This window comes from Engystomops pustulosus, chromosome 2 (assembly GCF_040894005.1).
Source record: "Engystomops pustulosus chromosome 2, aEngPut4.maternal, whole genome shotgun sequence".
Lineage (NCBI taxonomy): Eukaryota > Metazoa > Chordata > Amphibia > Anura > Leptodactylidae > Engystomops > Engystomops pustulosus.
Window position 1 is genome coordinate 127,471,811 of NC_092412.1, and position 23,372 is coordinate 127,495,182.

A 23,372-nucleotide genomic window follows, 5' to 3' on the forward strand; every position below is an offset into this window, starting at 1 on the left:
AAATTTTCCTGGGAGGGGGCAGACTGGGGGGGAGGAGGCTGAGGTGCAGGAGCTGGAGGAGTGCCGATTTCGGTGACATGGGTGGACTGCGTGGAAGACTGACTGGTGGACAAATTGCTCGAAGCATTGTCGGCAATCCACGACATCACCTGTTCGCACTGTTCTGGCCTCAACAGTGCTCTACCACGAGTCCCAGTAACTTCAGACATGAACCTAGGGAGTGTAGCTCTGCGTCGTTCCCCTGCTCCCTCATAAGCAGGTGGTGTCTCACCCCGCCCAGGACCACGGCCTCTGACCCCTGCAGTAGTTGGACGCCCACGTCCCTGCCCTCGTCCTCTACCCCTAGCCCTCGGGTTAAACATTTTGGAAATGAAAGTTATAACTTTAATTTTTTTTTTACTTTTTTTTGTGTTTTTTTGTGTTTTTTAGTTTTTTTTTGTGTTATCCTATTGCTATGGCTATTTTCTAGCCAAGTATGAAAGCACACTGCTATGCCAGATGAGATGACGCTGAGTTATGAAAAAATAAACGTAAAATAAAAAGAAACTGCCAGACTGTGCCTAATTGAAATCCAACCCCTAATAAATTTTCCCACTTCGGTCTTTGCGATGGATATGTGCGTCACTAAGCGCTAAACACAGCGGTCGCAAGTCTCACTACAAATTCCTCACAATTGGCTAGTAGATGCACTGCAGCAAGGACAGCCACCAGCAGATCAACCAGAATAAAATATATATAACACTATTGTAGGCGTAAGTAAGCCGTTTGGATTCTCCTTTGGCTATTTTCTAGCCAAGTATGAAAGCACACTGATGAGATGACGCTGAGTTATGAAAAAATAAACGTAAAATAAAAAGAAACTGCCAGACTGTGCCTAATTGAAATCCAACCCCTAATAAATTTTCCCACTTCGGTCTTTGCGATGGATATGTGCGTCACTAAGCACTAAACACAGCGGTCGCAAGTCTCACTCCAAATTCCTCACAATTGGCTAGTAGATGCACTGCAGCAAGGACAGCCACCAGCAGATCAACCAGAAATAAAATATATATAACGCTATTGTAGGCGTAAGTAAGCCGTTTGGATTCTCCTTTGGCTATTTTCTAGCCAAGTATGAAAGCACACTGATGAGATGACGCTGAGTTATGAAAAAATAAACGTAAAATAAAAAGAAACTGCCAGACTGTGCCTAATTGAAATCCAACCCCTAATAAATTTTCCCACTTCGGTCTTTGCGATGGATATGTGCGTCACTAAGCGCTAAACACAGCGGTCGCAAGTCTCACTACAAATTCCTCACAATTGGCTAGTAGATGCACTGCAGCAAGGACAGCCACCAGCAGATCAACCAGAAACAAAATATATATAACGCTATTGTAGGCATAAGTAAGCCGTTTGGATTCTCCTTTGGCTATTTTCTAGCCAAGTATGAAAGCACACTGATGAGATGACGCTGAGTTATGAAAAAATAAACGTAAAATAAATAGAAACTGGCAGACTGTGCCTAATTGAAATCCAACCCCTAATAAATTTTCCCACTTCGGTCTTTGCGATGGATATGTGCGTCACTAAGCGCTAAACACAGCGGTCGCAAGTTTCACTCCAAATTCCTCACAATTGGCTAGTAGATGCACTGCAGCAAGGACAGCCACCAGCAGATCAACCAGAAATAAAATATATATAACGCTATTGTAGGCGTAAGTAAGCCGTTTGGATTCTCCTTTGGCTATTTTCTAGCCAAGTATGAAAGCACACTGATGAGATGACGCTGAGTTATGAAAAAATAAACGTAAAATAAAAAGAAACTGCCAGACTGTGCCTAATTGAAATCCAACCCCTAATAAATTTTCCCACTTTGGTCTTCGCGATGGATATGTGCGTCACTAAGCGCTAAACACAGCGGTCGCAAGTCTCACTCCAAATTCCTCACAATTGGCTAGTAGATGCACTGCAGCAAGGACAGCCACCAGCAGATCAACCAGAAATAAAATATATATAACGCTATTGTAGGCGTAAGTAAGCCGTTTGGATTCTCCTTTGGCTATTTTCTAGCCAAGTATGAAAGCACACTGATGAGATGACGCTGAGTTATGAAAAAATAAATGTAAAATAAAAAGAAACTGCCAGACTGTGCCTAATTGAAATCCAACCCCTAATAAATTTTCCCACTTCAGTCTTTGCAATGGATATGTGCGTCACTAAGCGCTAAACACAGCGGTCGCGAGTCTCACTACAAATTCCTCACAATTGGCTAGTAGATGCACTGCAGCAAGGACAGCCACCAGCAGATCAACCAGAAATAAAATATATATAACGCTATTGTAGGCCTAAGTAAGCCGTTTGGATTCTCCTTTGGCTATTTTCTAGCCAAGTATGAAAGCACACTGATGAGATGACGCTGAGTTATGAAAAAATAAACGTAAAATAAAAAGAAACTGCCAGACTGTGCCTAATTGAAATCCAACCCTAATAAATTTTCCCACTTCGGTCTTTGCGATGGATATGTGCGTCACTAAGCGCTAAACACAGCGGTCGCAAGTCTCACTCCAAATTCCTCACAATTGGCTAGTAGATGCACTGCAGCAAGGTCAGCCACCAGCAGATCAACCAGAAATAAAATATATATAACGCTATTGTAGGCGTAAGTAAGCCGTTTGGATTCTCCTATGGCTATTTTCTAGCCAAGTATGAAAGCACACTGCTATGCCAGATGAGATGACGCTGAGTTATGAAAAAATAAACGTAAAATAAAAAGTAAATGGCAGACTGTGCCTAATTGAAATCAAACCCCTAATACATTTTCCCACTTTGGTGTTTGAGGTGGATATGTGTGTCACTAAGAGCTAAACACAACGGTAGCAAGTCCCCCTGCAAATTCCTCACAATATGGTACTAGCTGCACTACTAGTGCCAGCAAGCCCAGCCACAAGCAAACAAAAAAAAAAAAAGTATAACGTTATTGTAACCCTAAGAAGGGCTGTTGGGTTCTTGTTGAATAACTCCTGCCTAACAGTACTCTAATAGAACACCCTAACGCTTTCCCTGACCAGCAGCAGCTCTCTCCCTAGCGGCATCCAGACACAGAATGATCCGAGCAGCGCGGGCAGCGGCTAGTCTATCCCAGGGTCACCTGATCTGGCCAGCCAACCACTGCTATCGACGTGTAAGGGTACCACGTCATGCTGGGTGGAGTGCAGAGTCTCCTGGCTTGTGATTGGCTCTGTTTCTGGCCGCCAAAAAGCAAAACGGCGGGAGCTGCCATTTTCTCGAGCGGGCGAAGTATTCGTCCGAGCAACGAGCAGTTTCGAGTACGCTAATGCTCGAACGAGCATCAAGCTCGGACGAGTATGTTCGCTCATCTCTACTAGCCACTTAAGATTGAGGGGATGGACCCGGTTTTTATACAGCTTTTAATTAGAAGTCCTACACACAAGCAACCGGAAGAAACGCTATGTGCATGAAACGGCTGTCGTGTCTTGTATTTTTGTGATTTCCTGCAAATATTCTTCCCTCCTATGCAGTCTTATATCATAGAATGTTGTGAGAATCAAGAAAAAGGGATATTTTAAGACGTTCAACTTTATTTAATTAGATGGCAATAATTACAATGTACTAATGCTTAAATGGACAGTACAGAGATCTTTCAAATAATTTTGCACCTAGGCTTGCAATGATACAAGGGTCTTGAGACAAAAATATCCCATTGATCCTAGGATTTATTGTAACTGTCAAATCATTATTGAAAAAGAAGAGAAATTTTGCCGCATTACGGACAACACTATGGGATTATAGATTGGACTTGATGGACATGAATCTCTACGGATATGATGAAGCTCCAGCTGAAATTGAAGAAAAGTTACAGGTGGATTTTGACATAGATATGCCAGCCCTTCTTCTGTATGTGCTGGGAGGCCCTACCTGTCACCTAAGCCTGAAAGGTTGCAGTTTATAGCAAGTAGACAGGAAATTGGAAATAGAGGGGGGTTAAGGGAAAAATAATAGCAATGCCTTATAATAAACATAATATCACCATCAGATAATGGCTTGTTTATCAGAAAACTGGTGGACAAGCCCTGATAAATGTTCCCCACTTTTAACTGTTAACAGTTACATGTGTTTATTATCAGAGCTATCCTCTTGGATGAACATGTATTTCACAAGAATGTTAGCTTTTAAAGAAAAATAGTGTTACACTATTGAGAACAATGTGATATATTGGGACATTTTATTACATTGGCTTCAAGAGAAACTGAAGTCAAATACCAAATTATCATCAAGTTGAAGTTAGACAAATCTGAAATTTGTGTTTCATTTCAATGCCAAAAGATGAACACAGTAATGCAATTTTCCAAATGTTTTATTGATTTTAACCCTCAATGAAATTAATATTCACCGTAAATGATCACCGTAAATCATAATTACATAGTTGGGGAGTTAGAATTTTGTACTGATGCTACATTTCTATAAGATTTAAGGAAAAATAAATTTGAAGTACAGGCGGTCCCCTACTTAAGAACACTCGACTTACATACGACCCCTGGTTACAAAAAGACCTCTGGATATTGGTAATTTATTGTGCTTTAGTCCTAGGCTACAATGATCAGCTGTAACAGTTATCACAGGTGTCTGTAATGAAGCTTTATTGTTAATACTGATTCTTATGACAACCCAACATTTTTAAAATCCAATTGTCACAGAGACCAAAAAAGTTCTGGCTGGGATTACAATGATAAAATAAACAGTTCCGACTTACATACAAATTCAACTTAAGAACAAACTTACAGACCCTATCTTGTATGTAACCCGGGGACTGCCTGTAATTTGTATACTACTTTAAATACATTTTTAAATAGCATGTTTCATGAAATAAAGCAGAGTTTATCAAGTATATGCAATTTTTTGTTAGCCTTGTTTCAACCTTACAAGCCATTTTTCCCCACTCATTGGTTTTATACCACTACTTTCTAGTATCTGAACTTAATATACTGGGGGAGATTTACTTACCCGGTCCGTTCGCGTTCCAGCGGCGCATTCTCTGCGCTGGATTCGGGTCCGGCCGGGATTTATGATGGTAGTTCCTCCGCCGTCCACCAGGTGGCGCTGCTGCGCTGAAGTCCGCTGGAATGCCTCGAAATACACCAGCCTATCCTGGATGAAGGTGAGTGAAATTTTCGCGACACAAATTTTTTTTTAAATGCAGCGGTTTTTCCGAATCCGTCGGGTTTTTGTTCGGCCACGCCCCCCGATTTCCGTCGCGTGTATGCCGGCACCGATGCGCCAAAATCCGATAGCGTGCGCCAAAAAGCTGGGGCAATTCAGGTACAATCGGCGCAAATCGGAAATATTCGGGTACCGCGTCGGGAAAACGCAAATCGGGCCCTTAGTAAATGACCCCCACTGTATTTGAAGTAACTGGAATAAAACATGTCATCTTCCACACTGTGTGACCTAAGAACCTAGCATTTTAGGGGTTCAGAAAGCTACTCTATGTTTGGTACTAAAAATAAAAATCTGAAAAAAAATATTCTCTGACCCGTTAGAAAGAAATCTGATGTAAATTGTAGTAAATTTCTTAACAGTATATGTATCTGTAAATTATCCAGTTCTGTTTGAGCTTCAGCTTTATTAGCCACCAAATACTGTACCCAGAGTCATAATAATCCCATTCCTTTACATTATAAAATTAACATTCATTTGTGATGTATTAAAAGATAAAATAATTCATTAGATACAAATTTGTGAATTGATACTGTCAGTTAAAATTACTAAAATCCTCCAACGATAGCCTCTAAATGGGTGTTGTATGGGTTGTGTACCTGGGATGATCCACACATACCCCAATTAAATGATGCAAGGAGGGTAGGATATGAATTAGTTGAGGCTACTGTATATAATTGAATAGCCACCATAGAATTTGGGAGAATAGTAACACCATAGGGACTTGGTTGTTTAACCGATGGGCAGTTTGTTACAACACGTCCCCCCAGAGTGTAAGCACCATTCAATAGTTAACAATGATAAGCTAGTGGTCAGTTGTAGTACCGCTATTGTTTCATTGTATACAAAAGTTTTTTCATAACAATGTGTATCGTATGGACATATTGAGACGTGTTTGGAGGTTCAGCATTATATCAGCCAGTGGGTAGTAGTTATGGGATAGTAGCCAAGCTTGACTAGTACAGCACTTGTGTGAATTGTCATGTAATTAGTATATCTGAACATAAGTGCAAACCATACCACTAAGTATTAGCTGCTCACACTCGACTATCTTTTTCTCAAGACTATCTAGTCTGAGATGGCTAATAGAGTTAATTGGCAGTCTGGTTAATCCTCTTCACACAACTGCCTAGTGAAATCTAGCTTTAAGGTACAGAGACTAGTGATCTAGCTAGTGTTAACGACAGTTAGCTAGCTCAGCTATATAATATACAAAAAAGGCACTAACTTATTGACTTAGCACAAGCCCCCCAACATCTTTCACCGGTAACAGAGTCGGTTGGTCTGTGTAGATAAACAGCCAAGTCCCTACAGTGTTACCATTTTCCCAAATTTTATGGGGGCTATTCAAATATATAGCCTCAACTAATTCATATCCTACTCTCCCTGCATCATTTAATTGGGTTATTTAATTTGGGGATCATCCTGGGTACACAACCCATACAACACCCAATTAGTGCCTATTGTTGAAGGATTTTAGTAATTTTATCCATCCACAAATTTGTATCTGATGAATTATTTCATTTTTTAACACAAATAAAAGTTATTTTTTATAATGTAAGGGAATAGGATTAATATGACTGTGTGAACAGTATTTGGTGGCTAATGTTAAGAAGTCCCTGCCTTACATGGTTCATCGTTGTTTCTTAGCTTCAGCTTTATCACATGACCAACACATGAGTGGAAGAGTTTTTCTACTCATTCTTTTCTAAGAATCTCACATTGAGGTCTCTATAGCGATGATTGGAGAAAGTGATTTGCTATCCACACACAAAATTCTGTTTCAGATGGACGGTTTGGTTTTCAATCACATAATACAGCTATAACTTCGGACCTATAGAAGTGTGGTAACATCTTTTACAATATGTGGGGATGGGAGTAGATAACTAAACACTGTCACTTAAGCAATTTGTTTTAGAGCAGCAGTAAGTTTTACTTTATGATATAAGGTATATATACACATAATTTATACAGAAACTCCAGAAACTTGTTCATGAATCCTGCTGACAGTTTTTTGGCGCGAAAACACGGCAACAGCAACTACAAAGATAAAAAGAAATGTGATGTTGTTACTGCAAATACTTTTAAATATATAGTTAAAATGAAAAAAACAAGTTATTAAATCAGGTGCTGTCCCTTCTATGTCACTAATAGTTTTAACAATTAGAGATGAGCGAGCACTAAAATGCTCGAGTGCTCGTTACTGAATAGCGAACCCCATTGAAGTCAATGGGAGACTCAAGCGTTTTTCAAGGGGACCAATAAAATGTGTAATTTTATTGAGAAATAAGGAAGTCAGTCCTTTTTCTTCATTTTTTAATGCAATGGAATATTTGTGGAACTTCAAAACGGAGAATTACCCGTGTTAAACATCTGCAATGTGTTCTTCACACATATTGTTCTTCACATACTATTGTGAAGAACACCTTTCTGCACTAATGTCTTCTGATAAGTTAGCAGATGTATGGAAACATCTGCAATGTGTTCTTCACTGAAGAACACATTGCAGATGTTTCCATACATCTGCTAACTTATCAGAAGACAGGAGTGAAGAAAATAAAAAAAAATAATTAAATATTAAAAGTTCAAATCACCCCCCCTTTCCCTAGAACGTATATAAAACAAAATAAACAGTAAAAATCACAAACATATTAGGTATTGCCGCGTCCCAAAATGCCCGATCTATCAAAATATTAAAACGGTTACGGACGGCGGTGACCTCCAAGGCGGCAAATGGCGCCCAAATGTCCGAAATGCGACTTTTACACCTTTTTACATCACATAAAAAATTAAATAAAAAATGATCAAAATGTCGCACAGACCTCAAAATGGTAGCAATGAAAATGTCGCTTCATTTTGCAAAAAATTACACCTCGCACATCTCCGTGCACCAAAGTATGAAAAAGTTATTAGCGTCAGAAGATGGCAAATTTTTTTTCTTTTTTGTACACATTCGTTTAATTTTTGAAAATGTATTAAAACACAATAAAACATATATAAATTTGGTATCACCGCGATCGCACCGAACCAAAGAATAAAACTGAGGTGTTATTTTGAGTGCACAGTCAAAGTCGAAACATTTTTCCACATTTGGAATTTTTTTTCAGCTTCGCAGTACATGGCATGTTAAAATAAATAACATTACAGGAAAGTAAAATTTGTTACGCACAAAATAAGCCCTCACACAGGTCTGTACACGTAAAAATGAAATAGTTATGGATTTTTGAAGTTGGAGAGCGAGATATGAGCCGAAAAACCCTGCGTCCTTAAGGGGTTAACAGTACTGGGGCTGCAATTTGCCCAGCAGATAGGGAGTTTTTGTATTCTTTACATTGCGGTATCCTATACATACAAGGTGGAAACATATAAGGTTGTGACCCCCGCTGTGCGTTGTCCAACCTCGGTTTGGAGCTACCGCGATTCACTAAGATCCTGTGTCCAGTTTCCTGCATGTGTTGCTTCCCTGCTGAGGTCCGCAGGAGTGCTGATCTTGAATTTGATTTTTAAATTCCATGGTCCGAATCATTTGGGTTGTCCGACGGCCACGTCCCCAATTTGTGTCGCATGCAACTGACAATCTGAGTCTGATCGCGTGTGCCAAAAACCCAGGGCAATTCAGCGCAAAAATTAGCGAAACCCGACGGAAATGCGTCCAACGGAGCCTTAGTAAATGTGCCCCAATATGTTGAATTGGTGTATTGCTTTATTGGGAAGGATACTGGTAGGTTGTTTTTCATTTAAGGACATTGCTCATGGATCTCACTAAAGATATGCTGTTAATACGTTTATTTATTGAGTCTATCGGGAAGGTACTTTGTGATCAGATTATAACCAGTTGGGATTGTTAAATGAGGAAAAGTCATTTTTAGATTTCAATGCCTTTTACCATGAAAGTGTCATCGGACACTTTTTTCCAACAAGATAACTTGAGCTTGTTCAATCGTTGCCTTGCTCTAACCAATAGGCTATAGCTAGTCTACCATAATTATTTCTCCTTGGAACATGTATAACATCATTACAGGATGCCATTGCCGCACATAGGTGTATCATAAAAGCTCTTGCTGAATCATTTTTATAAAACTAGAGGCCAGGAGACCTGGAGGGTATAAATAGCCTTAGCACTTACCATTTCAGAAATAGCAGCGTGGAAAACATAATCATTAACAATGCAAAGAGAATGGGCAGAATGGTAGTAATGACAATCATGCTAGCGCTGTGATGCTTAATTCCAGTATCAATGGAATGATAATCTGTTTCTGAAAGACACAAGCAATCACCATTTGAAATATAACAGTAGGACTTATATTGGCATGTGTGTATGTGTATATATATACTCCAGAAACAAGCGCTCCAATGGTCCAAAGGTTTTAATCTATATTCTGAAAAAGGCTCATGAAGATCCAAAATGTTGCACTGAATTTGGATTAAAGCCCCACTTTTTTCTATTTTTGACCCTTGGAGTGCAGTATTTTCTGGAGTATGTATTGTAAGGCCACCAGCCTGTTGTATGAAACATGCACAGTAATTGTTTACTGTTCTTGTATCTTATGCTGCTATGAAATTTCTTTACATATACTGTGTATATACTGTGTAAGCCGACCTGAATATAAGCCGAGGCACCTAATTGAAGAAGTTGGTTAGCTCTCTATATGATTCAGTTAGCCCCCATTTGATTTAGTCAACCCTGCAGTGAGCCAATGGTTCACTTGGCCTGCTCCTAACCAGCTCACCACGCCCCCTTAAACTCAATACAATCAGGTTAAAAGTAGGGTGGAGCCGTTCAGGAGCCAGAAGAGCCGACTCTTCTCAGTAAGCTGAGCCTAATGATCCAGCTCTCTAAGAAGAGACAGTCTTCCCATGACTACCACCTTTATGATTGATCATAACATCACGTCATGTGATAATAACATCATTGCAGGTGCTTTTGCCTCCAGGAAATAATATCCTGGGGACTGCAGGATGGGGACTGCAGGACTGAAAGATGTCATTTAAGATCCTGCAGAGAAAAGAAGTGTGCTGAATGCACACTTTTAATTACCAATAACATGATGAAACTGGCAGGTAGGAGGGCAGTACTGCCCCCAAGATGCCGCCCCTGTCATCCAGAAGGAAAACAGGTAACCTATCATGTTCTTCATTTTAAATGTTTATTAATGTTTTTTAGTCTTTTCACATCTTTATAATAGAAGCAACAACACCATAACACATGTATTTGCTTATTTATTTCATCCATCCATTGACCGCAGTAGTAATGTGGCTCCATATTAAAGCTACAGGGTAAAACCTCATGTGATAAAATGTGAACAGCCAAGGAATAACCTTCACACCATTTAATCAAGATTCAAGTAGCGTAACATAAAATAAGACCTTTGATTTTCTAAGCAGAAAATAACCTAAAAAAGCACTACCAATACTATATCAAGTAGATTAAAACCTTCCAGACCACGTTTGTGTGGGTCAGTGTGGGATCATCATCCCGAAAAAACAACTTTGAAGTGAAATTGCATAATGTCACGGTGGCAGAGAGCTCAAGGTCTCCTAAACTCAGAACACCCCCTCCACTGTGATTGACCTCTCTGTGTCATAAAATATCACTAGCTAGCTTACTAAGTTGGAGTCCTGGCTGTTTTTTTTGTATAATTAGAATTATGTATTTGAGTACTACTAGTATACTGTAATGTTTAGGTATATTAACTTACGGTTCCTAAGGAAGATCGGCGATGACGGTGAAGTTAAAGCAAAAACTTCACCGTTGCGGATAATGACTCCTTGTATACTACAGAAAGAAAGAAAAGCTCTTATATATTTTAATGCATTCCAGAAATGTAAAAGGGATCAAGTATTGACAGGAAACCAATAGATGAGAGAAATAAAAACTTCAACCAGTCAAAAGAGCACTTATTTTGTTTCTTACTGTTATTACCATACATTAATTTATATTTTGAAGAGCCTTTGCTGGAAACTTATCAAGAGGGCACGGGTGGGTGGACTTTGACTATAGAACTGTGGCTGACTTTATCTATACCATAATGGGAGCAGTGTGAATGCCACTACTACATCAGCACTGTGTCCCCCTCTCATATAAAAGTGGCATGTGAGAAATCTGGCCAGATTGTATATTGTTAAAGGTATTGGATTTATTTTGAAAAATTAAATGCATTTTGTTTACTTTATTGCATTTTACAATATAAAAAGTACCAATGGACAGATGTGGCACTTCATTATGAAAATAGCCATGTCTTTCTGTATAACCTTAAAGGACGTCTACCACCAGGATAAAGGATTATAAACCAAGCACATTGACATACTGGTGTGTTCCCCCTGTGGTAGGTTCTGCTCTTCTTTAAGCTTCCCATGCTCTTATTTTTTAGAAAAATGGGCATTAAAAGTTATGCAAATGAGCCAGAGGGGCTCCTCATTTGCATAATTTTAAAAGCCTTTTTTTAAAAATCCAGGGCATAAGAAGCTTAAAGAAGAACAGAAGCTACCAAAGGGTAGCTTGGTTTACAATCTTTGATCCCGGTGGTAGATATCCTGATATACCACCAGGAGTATGCAAATAAGCCTGGGGGGCTCCAAGCTCCATAGGTGTTAATTGAGCCTGGAGCCCCTCAGGCTCATTTGCATACACCTTTCATCCTGGTGGTAGATGTCATTTAAAGAAAAGTCTACCATCAAAGTCTAGCATGATACGCCAAGGGCCCTTACTCATAGGTCCAGGCACTGTGACAGCGGTAGTCTTTTTATTTTTATAATACGTAGCCTTCCTCTTTCTAAAATCAACTTTACAAATTATGCTAATGAGCTTGAATAACTTTGAGTGTTACACTGTCTCATCCCCTGATCCCTCAGCTCCAACACACTGTAACAGCCTGTGATTCTACAGCACAGAGAGGTTCTAGAAACACCCCAGGTACCCTACAGGCTCATTAGCTCATAATTATAAAAAGTTATAAAAGTTATAGAATACAGTTGTTTATTCCACAAAACAGAATTTATCAGCAGCAATCCAGTAAGGCTGGTTCTGTTTCTGGTAGCAGGCTGGCTGAGATAAAACTGGCTGTATGCAGGTTGTGACTCTGGCTTGGATGGCTTCCTCTGACTTGCGGCTGTGGCACACCTCCCCCCTGTTTCCTTAGCACTTGTGACTGTGATCTATTGTCACAGTTCCTGAGTCTATGAGTAAGTTTATCATGCTTGATTGTGATGGTTGATTTCCTTTTAATAAATACAGCACAAAATGTCCTGCCATTTTTTTTTTTTAGAATGAGGAAGAAAGGGAGTACCTCTAGCAAGACTGGTACAGTTAATGACAAATAGAACAAAGGTTTTGCATCATCTCTACAAAAATAACCTTGGAATACAGTTGGTGCATTTGGATATATTTAACAGGTAACAATCTCTGTATGTACATTTGTACATTGAGATTTATCAAACACTATCATTGCTAAGAGTATCAAATAAATAAATTAATAAAATATAAGTTGGCCTGTAATGGTATATTTCAATCTGTAGTTCCTTCTGCTCTATTAGATGTTGCAGATAGAATGCAACATAGAAGCCCTGAAATAATTGCAAATGCTTGGCGATCCACCGGCACTTATAATTATTTGTCTCTTTGCACCAGCTTCCTGCTAAGGGGGCGTAAAGGGGGGGAGAGGCCAGTGGCGGAGTTAAAAGTGAAAGTTTGCAGAATGTTGCATGTTGCAGAATATTTTTGCGCCAGGTAGGGCCTCGAGTAGAAAAAAACACCGCACAGCCAGCCCCCAATACATCAAGAGCTTCTTTATGTATTGGGCTTTTCAGAAGGAGCTGCAACATAAATTACCCCCAATTTCTTTATGGTGATGAATTGCTTTAAGCAATATTTATCACATCCTTTCTAAACATATTTAATCACTTTTACATTATACAAATCCAAAAAAAGTAAAATAATTCATAGAAGCTTGAAATGTTTAAAGACTATTTCTAATTACCTACCTGTAAGGGCCTAATATAAGTTGGGGACCATTACAAAATAGTGCATTCGGATCTGTCAAGCATTGAAATGGTATTATAATTTGTATTCCAGTAGCTAAATTTACACCTGAAGGACAAAGGAAACCAACTTGTCCAATCGAAGCTACAAAAACACCACTTGTAAGTAAGTTGGAATTCAGCAGGTTGGTTATATTAATATTTGAAAAATCAAGTCTTCCTAAAGCTGAAAAATAAGAAAAAGAAAAAATAAAGAATGTCATTGTATACCAAAGGGAATCTACCAACATAGAAATCACCAACAAGTAAAAGAAACAGTATTGTTTAGGGTATTTCTTCCTTTTAGAAGTACCTTTCTGGTTCCCAGTGATTTGTCAATTTAGAGAGTTATTTATTTAGTTCCTACTACTGTTGTGTCAATTATTGTGTAAAGGGGTATACTGGGTGGCATTGGATAGTGTGTAAAAATGAAAATAGGTGAACCTGGTGAACAAAACCACATCATTGGTGCATACAATATAAAAACAGAGTTTTTTTTCTAAAATGTCAGATTACTTGGGAACAGGAAACATACATCTGGAAAACTAACAGTTTTGAAGCAGTGGTCTTCATATAAATGCAGGAAGATTGTTAATGCCTCCTTTTTATGTGATCTCTCCTATTAACCCTATTGCACAGTATTTTTGCTGATGAACTAATGGGAGTATTGCTCAGGCCCTGCAATATGCTGCCCTATATAGCTGGGAAGAGTGCAAATAAGTTCTCCAAGGTGTTAAATGAAAACAATACCTCCTTTTGCTACCTTGAAAGGCAGCCCCCTTAACTACGCTGTACTGAGGAGACCCAATCAGGTCGAAACAGTGCTGTCTACAGTTGGGAGTCTGTTCCTTATGGAATAGATATACTGGTTTGGCTTAATCCCACATCATATTTTTAGACTTTTTGTAAGTCATACTTGATGTTAAGGGGGCTGCCTTTCAAGGTAGCAAAAGGAGGTATTGTTTTCCATTTAACACCTTGGAGAACTTATTTGCATTCTTCCCAGAATTCCCTAGTGGAGCATCTATGGCTTTAAGTCTCCACACGCCTTTAAGGTGGCCTTAATTGGCATTGTCTCCTTAAGGAGAACACCTACTGTCTGGCCCTATATAGCTGACAGATTCAGGTGACAGGTGAAGAAGTAAATCTATTTGAAAAGAACTTGGCCTAAGCAAGACTTTTGCTTCTATCTTATGTGGGGAGTCCTTTTGCACATCTTTGCATCAAAAGGATAGAAGGCTCAAAATCTTACTAGGTAGACAGGCATGTACATTCTATTCATTTGAACTGGAAAGTATATCTTCCTGGTGTGCAGGAACATAGTGGGTATTCATAGAACCTTAATGTATATTCAGGAACATGCCTGGAACCTTGATGACACCAAACTGAACTGCAATACTGCAAACCGACCACTCACTGTTACATAAGCAAAATCAAAATTCTAAAATATCTCATCTTTGGCATAAAGGGTAAAATATAGAACATACATTTACCTCCCTCACATTTGTTTGAAAAAAAAATTTGTCCAGCTAAATGTTTTCGTGTAAATGATGCAATAACATAAAATATTATGACAGACAATTAATTGTTAAGTTCCCTTACCATCTGGTGAAGCCACCAGGGTAATTACAATATCTGTTGATAAAGATTGTGGCTCGCGAGCAATGCAGCAGATGTAATTTTGAAATGTAATTGTTTGACCTGTTAAACCTCCAGGGAAATTGTTTCCAAAGGGAAGTAGAACACAGGCAGCTGAAATAAAGGAAAATGAGAGGTATTAGTGCGTGCACAAATAATTTAATGCATACCTTTTCATGGTATACATCTGCAACATCCCCTGGCAGGGCCTAGTGATAGCGAACCTTTTGGAGACAGAGTGCCCAAACTACAACCAAAACACACTTATTTACCGTGAAGTGCCAACATGGCATTTTAAGCAGTAGCTTATTGCTACCTGTTCATCCACATCTTTCAATTGTATCTCCCCCCTGAGGAAACCAATACAATTGAAAGAAGAAGGGCAAATTCAGACTCTCCTTGTAGCTTCTCTCCAGGGTCTCTCTGTAGAGGAAGAATGGTGGGTCCAGCAGGATGACCTCCAAAGATATTGCAGTTCTGTCAACACCTTCTCACTTTTCCCGCAGTTCCTAACAGCCAATGAAATGTCGCTTTATAATAGCACTGAAAGCAGCATCTCTAAAGTTGCCTGGGACTTGGTCCTATTTGGTGAACTCTGTCCTGGGGTGATGGTCTGAGTGCCCACAGAAATGGCTCTGAGTGCCACCTCTGGCACCCGTGCCATAAGTTCGCCACCACTGGCCTAGCCTTTTCTTATGGGCCTGGAGGCAGCGGGGTCCCCGAATACCGGAGTGGCTGGCTAGTGCGGCCTTGGGCACGCTGTGGTGATGAGGGGCGTAACTTGAGGGGGTGCAGAGGTTGCGGTCGCACCCGGGCCCAAGAGGTTTAGGGGGCCCTTATGGTGTCACTTTCCCATATGAGAAGACTATTACTATAAACCATACATTGTAATTGGGGGCCTGGCACAGACTTTGCACTGGGGCCCATCAGCTTCTAGTTACGCCCCTGGTGGTCATGGTTTATTTGTGTAGGGACTGGAGGGATGACATACACCCTGGTAGGTCTCCAGCAGTTGGTGTGTGCAAGAAATATTGAGGGAGAAGCTGATGCAGTGGTTTCTCCCTGGGGCAACCTCTGAGGTGTCTGTAGGATGAGTGCCTGGGTGATGGATGGGGAAGCCCGTGGTGGTAAGCAGCCTGGATCCAGGGATCAGACGGAGGCAACGTTGTGCAAATCAACTTACAGTTCTTTATTAAATGGCAGGCAATGGCCAAAACCATGAACAGCAGATTCTTTAAAGGGGTATTCCGGGAATATGAACGTCTGACATAAAAATCCATGATGATATAACTAAATGAATATAACAATACTCAATGTCATTAGTCACAAAACGGAGCTTAAATAGTTTGATTTTATGATTTACAAAGTTTATGGCCTCTCTAAAGTAGGTGGAGTTATCACTAAGATGGCCGCCACTGGAAACTACAAGTTCCATGATCCTTTAATTCTCAGTAACTGCTCCTACCACTTATGCTCTGCTAACAGTGATGATATAACAGACTTTCTTGCTCTGTTACCATAGTAATGATGTGTAAATGCCATCACCACAACGCTGTCCATACTGGATGCACTGCAACCAACCGACTACAGCCAAACGTAGTGCTGATCACATGACCTGCCCAGGCAGCTACAGGACATGTGATGTGGACATGTGACCAGCAGCCATCTTCTGTCCTGCAACGGACCGCACAGAGGAAATTAACGGACTGATTAAAGGGCCAGTAGCATTTTAATTCTTCATTACAGTCTATGTCAGCAGCATTTTCTGCTAAGGAGAGCAAACTTTTAAATAACAACTAATTACATATTAGCTTATATTTTGAGTGTACATTTGTATATGAATTATGCTGATTCCTGGAATACCCCTTTAACCCCTTAAGGACGCAGGGTATTTTCACTAATTTCTCGCTCTCCATCTTCAAAAATCCATAACTTTTTCATTTTTCCGTGTACAGAGCTGTCTGAGGGCTTATTTTGTGCGTAACAAATTTTACTTTCCCATGATGTTATTTATTATTCCATGCCATGTAGTGGGAAGCCGCAAAAAAATTCCAAATGTGGAAAAATTGAAAAAAACTGCATGTGCGTCATGTTCTTGTGGGCTCAGTTTTTACGACTTTCACTCTGCGCTCCAAATAACACCTCTACTTTATTCTTTGTTTCGGTGCAATCGCGGTGATACCAAATTTATACAGGTTTTATTGCGTTTTAATATATTTTCAAAAATTAAACGAATGTGTACAAAAAAGAAAAAAAAAATTTTGCCATCTTCTGACGCGAATAACTTTTTCATACTTTGGCGCATGGAGCTGTGTGAGGTGTCATTTTTTGCGAAATGAGCCAACGTTCTCATTGCTACCGTTTTGAGGACTGTGCAACATTTTGATCATTTTTAATTACATTTTTTATGTCATCTAAAAAGGTGTAAAAGTCGCGTTTTGGACATTTGGGCGCCATTTGCCGTTCCGGAGGTCACCGCCGTCAATAACCGTTTTTATATTTTGATAGATCGGGCATTTTGGGACGCGGTGATACCTAATGTGTCTGTGATTTTTACTATTTATTATATTTTATATCTGTTCTAGGGAAAGGGGGGTGATTTGAACTTTTAATATTTTATTATTTTTTTACATTTTTTAAACTTTTTTTTTCTTTTTTTTCCCACTATTTCTTAGACCCTCTAGGGTACATTAACCCTAGATGGTCTGATCGCTCCTGCCATATACTGCAATACTGCTGTATCGCAGTATATGGCATTTCTGCTCACTATACATTACAATGAGCCACAGGCTCATTGTAATGCATATGCAGAAGCCATGTATCCTCGGGTCAAACGAAGACCCGAGGCTACCATGGCAACCGATCGCCGCCCCCCGATGACGTTCGGGGGAGCGGCGATCGGAGGTAAGATGGCGGCGCCCATGCGCCTCCAAATTTAAAGTGCCGCCGGCAACTTTGCCGGCGGCAAAGAAAAAGTTAACACCCGCGATCGGTGCAAGCACCGACCGCGGGTGATAGCGATGGGTCTTTGCTGCGATATGCAGCAAAGCCCATCTCTGTATGAAGAAGGCTCAGCCCGTGAGCCTTCTTCATACAACCTTCACAGCTCCGTGGCGGATATATCCGTCACGGAGCGTGAAGGGGTTAAGCTGAAAAGGTCATGGAGAGTTGGTCCTCAGGCAAGGTGCATGCAGCCTGATAATAGATGCAGGCTGTGCTGGTTCAGATGGAACTTAGCCCGTTTGGTGGAGCTGCAGTTCTCGGCTTAAGCCTCCTGACTTGCCCTGAATGCTAGACAATAGACCTGAGGCACTAGACGTTCCTGGGATTAAATGGCTGTGGCAGCACTGAAGGTGTTCTGCTCCCTCTGGCTTAACTCCCATGGTCATGTGGTAGCACCTCTCCAATCACCTTCCAGCTTATGTTACAGAAACACCATTGGCTAATTACATTACACAATTAACTGTTGCCTTACCAGGCAGTATCGACAGCTTCAATTACACAATATCCATTTCTGGAAACTTTCTAGAGAGGTGATCAATCTCCCTGACAGCTCCTGATCTGGAGAGGTTGCTATTTGCAACTACCAGCCTGCCTATGCATTGGCAGGGGTGTTGCATATTGATAGGATTCATAGCCTTTGTGTGCCTTTCATTTGACCCAAAAGCACATGGACATTTTCCATGGATTCCTTTAGGGAAAAAAAAAAAACTATTTGTTACCTTCCTTCGAATGCTAAAAGAAGAAGATATTCTAACCTTTTGGAGGTAACACTAGGTAGCAAAGGGTTTTCATTGGGTTCATACATAAAGAACAGGTCTAGTGTATAACAAATAGCTATTATTAATGTCACAATTTGTCTTTTTATATAACATATATTCTTGTACATTTTGCAAGTATATTATTATCGTCAAATTATTAATATCCAAAGTAAAAGGGTTTTATTAGTATGATTGGGGGAATTATTTACAGGCAGTCCCCTACTTAAGAACACCCGACTTACAGACGACCCCTAGTTACAAACGGACCTCTGGATGTTGGTACTTAATTTTACTTTAGCCCCAGGCGACAATGATCAGCTGTAACAGTAATCAGCGGTGTCTGTAATGAAGCTTTATTGCTAATCCTGGTAATGATAATCCAACATTTTTAAAATGCAATTGTCACAGAGACCCAAAAAAATTTGCAGTTACAATTATAAAATATACCGTTCCAACTTACATACAAATTCAACTTAAGAACAAACCTGTAGAACCTATCTTGTATATAACACAGGGACTGCCTGTAAAGATAAGGCCTAAGATTTATATCCTTGAGAGTTTTTTGTAATTTTTTAGTGTTAGAACACATTATTACAATATATCCAACATACCAAAATACCTTTTTTTACTATCATCATGCGAAAAAAGTAATTCATACAATTTACAATTATAAACTCTAATATTTAGTAGAAGATACCTTAATTCAAAAAAATATGTAGAATTTATAAAATTATGCAATTAGACACAAACAGAAAACTGTAAGTAAAAATAAGCAAAGAATCTAAAATGAACTTACTACTCTGGCCATTTACAGTGGGGACAGCAAAAGTTAAGAGTATTACAAGGTACCACATTGTTTCTTCCTCCTTCAGCGTTGCTCCCTTTTCGACTCTTGTACCTTTTCCTCAGTTAAATATGTATAATAGTATTGTTCCTATTCTGAGTAGATATAAACTCTCAAAATCAAATAAAATTTTAATTGCTACACATTCAGGTCAATCCTTTGCCCTCTGGAAATGGCAGCACAATTAAAATAACTTCATAAAACTAAATAGTGAACATGTCTGTACCAGTTGTACCTGTGTGATGCATAGTAAACTACCTAATTATTCTTTTACTACACACTTTAATGGAAATACCTATAGGTATAGGTATTTCAGACCTGTCTAGTTTCTTAGATACTCAACAACATTCATAAGTTAAATGGTATGCACTTGCTGGAGCAATTGTCCGCTGATGTACGTACATGACTATGTGCTGCCACATAGTCTTTTTGCACACAGCTGTGCCGTGTCCAAAATGCTTAATTTTCAAGAGATCACCCATAATTATGGACTTAAGTTTCATAAACTGTGGTCTTGTGTTCTATAGTATGTGTTTCACATTTGTATGACTTTAAAGGAAATATTCCATTTTTGAAATTTGTTTTAAACAAGCAGGGGGTGCCTATGGAACAAAAATGTTATACTCACCTTTCTGCGGATCTCCTGGTTCTAGTGCTCCAATCTATGGGACAACTAGTCCATGCACATTATGCATTTGCCTGCCAGCCAGAGTGGTCAAATGTGTATGAGAATGTAATGTCATCACTTATCTTTTTTTACATCTTTCCCCTGACAATTATAAAGAGATTCTTTTACCATCCTTACCAACTGCAACTTTTGCATTCTTGTATAGGTATTGTTCTACTGATAGTATTCTAGTATAGATGAAACTTCTTTCTAGTGCCCACTGCTCATTATCAATGTCAGTATTTCCAGATTTAAAGGGGTATTCCCATCAAGACATTTACCTTAAATTAAATTCATTTGACACATGTAAACCTTTCTTCAACTGGATGTTAATTAAAAAAAAATGTTCATGTGTAAAAAGAATTTCTCATAAATGTAGTCATGTTGTCCCTTAGAAACCAGATAGCTTCCTCGGATACGACCACATCACACTCTGGCAGCAGTGGCCAGACTTGTGCTATAAAGTCCTGCCAGACCACCAGGATTCAGCAATCATTAGCACAGGGTGGCTGTGCGACATGTAGTAACTCTCGGACATTTTATATACAATAACCTTTTGTTTCTTTGTGCACTCAATTCATCAGAGGTGGCCGTATCCGAGGAAGCTATCTTGTTTCTAAGGGACAACATGGCTACATTTATGTGAAATTATCTTCACACAGCAACATTTTTTTTAATAACATCTAATTGAAGAAATGTTTACATATGGCAGATTAATGAAACTGAATGTGAGTGCCCAGATGAGAATAACCCTTTAAGTCAGGGGTCCCCAAACTTTTTACATAGGGTGCCGTTCACTGTGCCCCTCAGACCGTTGGAGGGCCGGACTAAAGTTTAAAAATAAATATCAGTACATATGACCGCATCCATAATACACTGGGCACCCCCTCAATTAATTATTTAATATACTGCACCCCCTTGAGAACTATTTTAAATATTGGCCCAATTAATGAATTGGGACAATTAATTATTACATATACTGGGACCCCTCTCCATTAATTATTGAATATGCCTCCCCCCCATTAATTACTAGACTACCCCTCATAATTAATTATTTCCTACACCCCCACCATTAATTATTCCCTATGCTGCCCCCACCATTATTTCCTATGCTGCCCCCCACCATTAATTATTTCCTATGCTGCCCCCCACCATTAATTATTTCCTATGCTGCCCCCCACCATTAATTATTTCCTATGCTGCGCCCCACCATTAATTATTTCCTATGCTGCCCTCCACCATTAATTATTTCCTATGCTGCGCCCCACCATTAATTATTTCCTATGCTGCCCTCCACCATTAATTATTTCCTATGCTGCCCCTCATAACAAATTATTTCCTATACTGTCCCTCATAATTAATTATTTCCTATAATGTCCATCACCATTATTTCCTATACTGTCCCCCACCATTAATTATTTCCTATTCTGCCCCTCATAACTAACTATTGGCCCCCGGACACCACAATCTTTTTACTACCGTTTTTAATAAAAAATAAAAACCCTGTACTCACCTAAGTCTCCCGCGGCGTCTTCTATCCTCTTGCTGCGTCCGGGCAGGAAGGGGTGCGCAGCCGCGTGATGACATCATCGCGCGGCCGCGCATCCAAGTTCAAAGAGCGATGTTTGCCGGGGTTGCATTCCGGCCACATCGCTCCAGCAATAGTACTCGAGCGGCCGTTTCAGGCCGCATCGAGCACTACACAGTGACGGGCAGGAGCTTCCTGTCCGGACGGAGGCTCCTGTCCGACTGTCGAAGGCCACGGGGGCCGGATCAAAACGGTCCGTGGGCCGCTTGTGGCCCGCGGGCCGTAGTTTGGGGAACCCTACTTTAAGTATTGTCAAAAGCATAGAGCCACAATTTGAGACAGGATAGAGCCTAATTAGAACAGTTTTAGGGTAGTTTCTATATCCAATATGTTAAAAAATGATCCCTCATATCAGATAGGTGGTCTTGGCCTGAAGTTACAAATATAATGATAATGACTACATAGGAACAGTTGGGCTAGATTAAAAGTTTCACCTATGCCACAATCAGTGAAGGTGCCACTAGTAAATAAAGCAAAGAGTGGATGGAGGTGGTGAAAGGTCCTCTTCAAAAAGTAAATCCAGAACAAAAAAATGAAGATAATGTCCTGTTTTTATAGGTACCTAAATCAGCAAATGAACAACAAAATACTATAGGATTGTGTGTAAATGAAACTAAGAAAAGTCTTAGTTAATCCATTGTATTGGATTCATGGGGGTTGTCACATGAATTTAATTGCTAACATTCTCTGATAAGTGAGGGGTCAACACCCAATACTGTCATTAGCTATAATAAAGCCCTGTACTACTCCTTTTCATAGCGGACACATCGGGGCACATTTACTTACCCGGTCCAGTTGCGATCCAGCGGCATGAGGATTTGGGTCTTATGACGTTTCACTAAGTTCGTGCGCTCGATGTCCACCAGGTGTCGCTGCTGCGCTGAGGTCCGCCGGAGTTCACCATCCTATTCCTGGTGCATGTAAGTGTGTGTCAAGCGACACCTTTTTTTTTTTTTTAAATACCGCGGTTTTTCCGAATCCATCGGGTTTTCTGACGGCCACGCCCCCCGATTTCCGTCGCATGGAACCCGACGCCGATGCAACACAATCTGATCAGATGCGCCAAAAACCCGGGATAATTCGGTGCAAACCGGTAATTTTTGGGAAACCCAACGAAAATGAGCGATTCAGGCCCTTAGTAAATGAGCCCCATCATGTTTTGCAGTTTTTACTAAAATGCAGTGAATCCAGTGCTTGCACCACAAAAGGTATACCTTACAAATTTATGTACATATTTGTTATCTCTGTGATAATACTGAACCAAAACATTAAGTAGATGGGGGTTATTTATCACTGGTTTTCCTGAGATTCTTTTTTAAAGTCACATACAAAGTTGCTCAGACACTCCACTCCCTGCTGGCACTGTGTACTGTGACTTTTTATGAATTTTGCAACTTTTTAGAAACTGTTTTTTACAAAAAAGACCCAGACAGCAAACGGAGCACAAAAACACTATAAAACAGATTTATTAAAGGGCCAAAGCCACTATAATAAACCTGATGGACAGTACAGCTCAAAAGACAGACATAGAACAGTCCCAAGGAGCTTCCTAATGATAAATTACCCCCAATAAATCATAACGGCCTGACAAAGTAAAAACTGTAAAAACAAAGCAAATACGAAAATAGAGAATATTTTTTT

At 39.8% G+C, this 23,372-nt stretch overlaps 1 protein-coding gene across 1 annotated transcript; it reads right to left on the reverse strand.

The window, feature by feature from the left end:
• Positions 1-6,761: 6,761 nt before the first annotated feature.
• Positions 6,762-19,556, reverse strand: LOC140116598 (uncharacterized). Its single transcript, XM_072133079.1, has 6 exons — positions 19,429-19,556; positions 14,836-14,985; positions 13,198-13,420; positions 10,917-10,993; positions 9,344-9,473; positions 6,762-7,257 (listed from the first exon to the last, which is right to left on the reverse strand). The coding sequence occupies exons 1-6, from the start codon at positions 19,484-19,486 to the stop codon at positions 7,209-7,211; spliced, it is 687 nt and encodes a 228-aa protein (XP_071989180.1). The 5' UTR covers positions 19,487-19,556; the 3' UTR covers positions 6,762-7,208.
• Positions 19,557-23,372: the final 3,816 nt, after the last annotated feature.

Bases quoted from the DNA above. Each gene is read 5' to 3' on its own strand.
- LOC140116598 (XM_072133079.1), bottom strand. From the start codon at position 19,486: ATGTGGTACCTTGTAATACTCTTAACTTTTGCTGTCCCCACTGTAAAT. The intron at 14,986-19,428 runs GTAAGTTCATTT...CCTTTATTTCAG, and splicing joins CACTGTAAATGGCCAGAGTA to CTGCCTGTGTTCTACTTCCC. The intron at 13,421-14,835 runs GTAAGGGAACTT...CTTATTTTTCAG, and splicing joins CCTGGTGGCTTCACCAGATG to CTTTAGGAAGACTTGATTTT.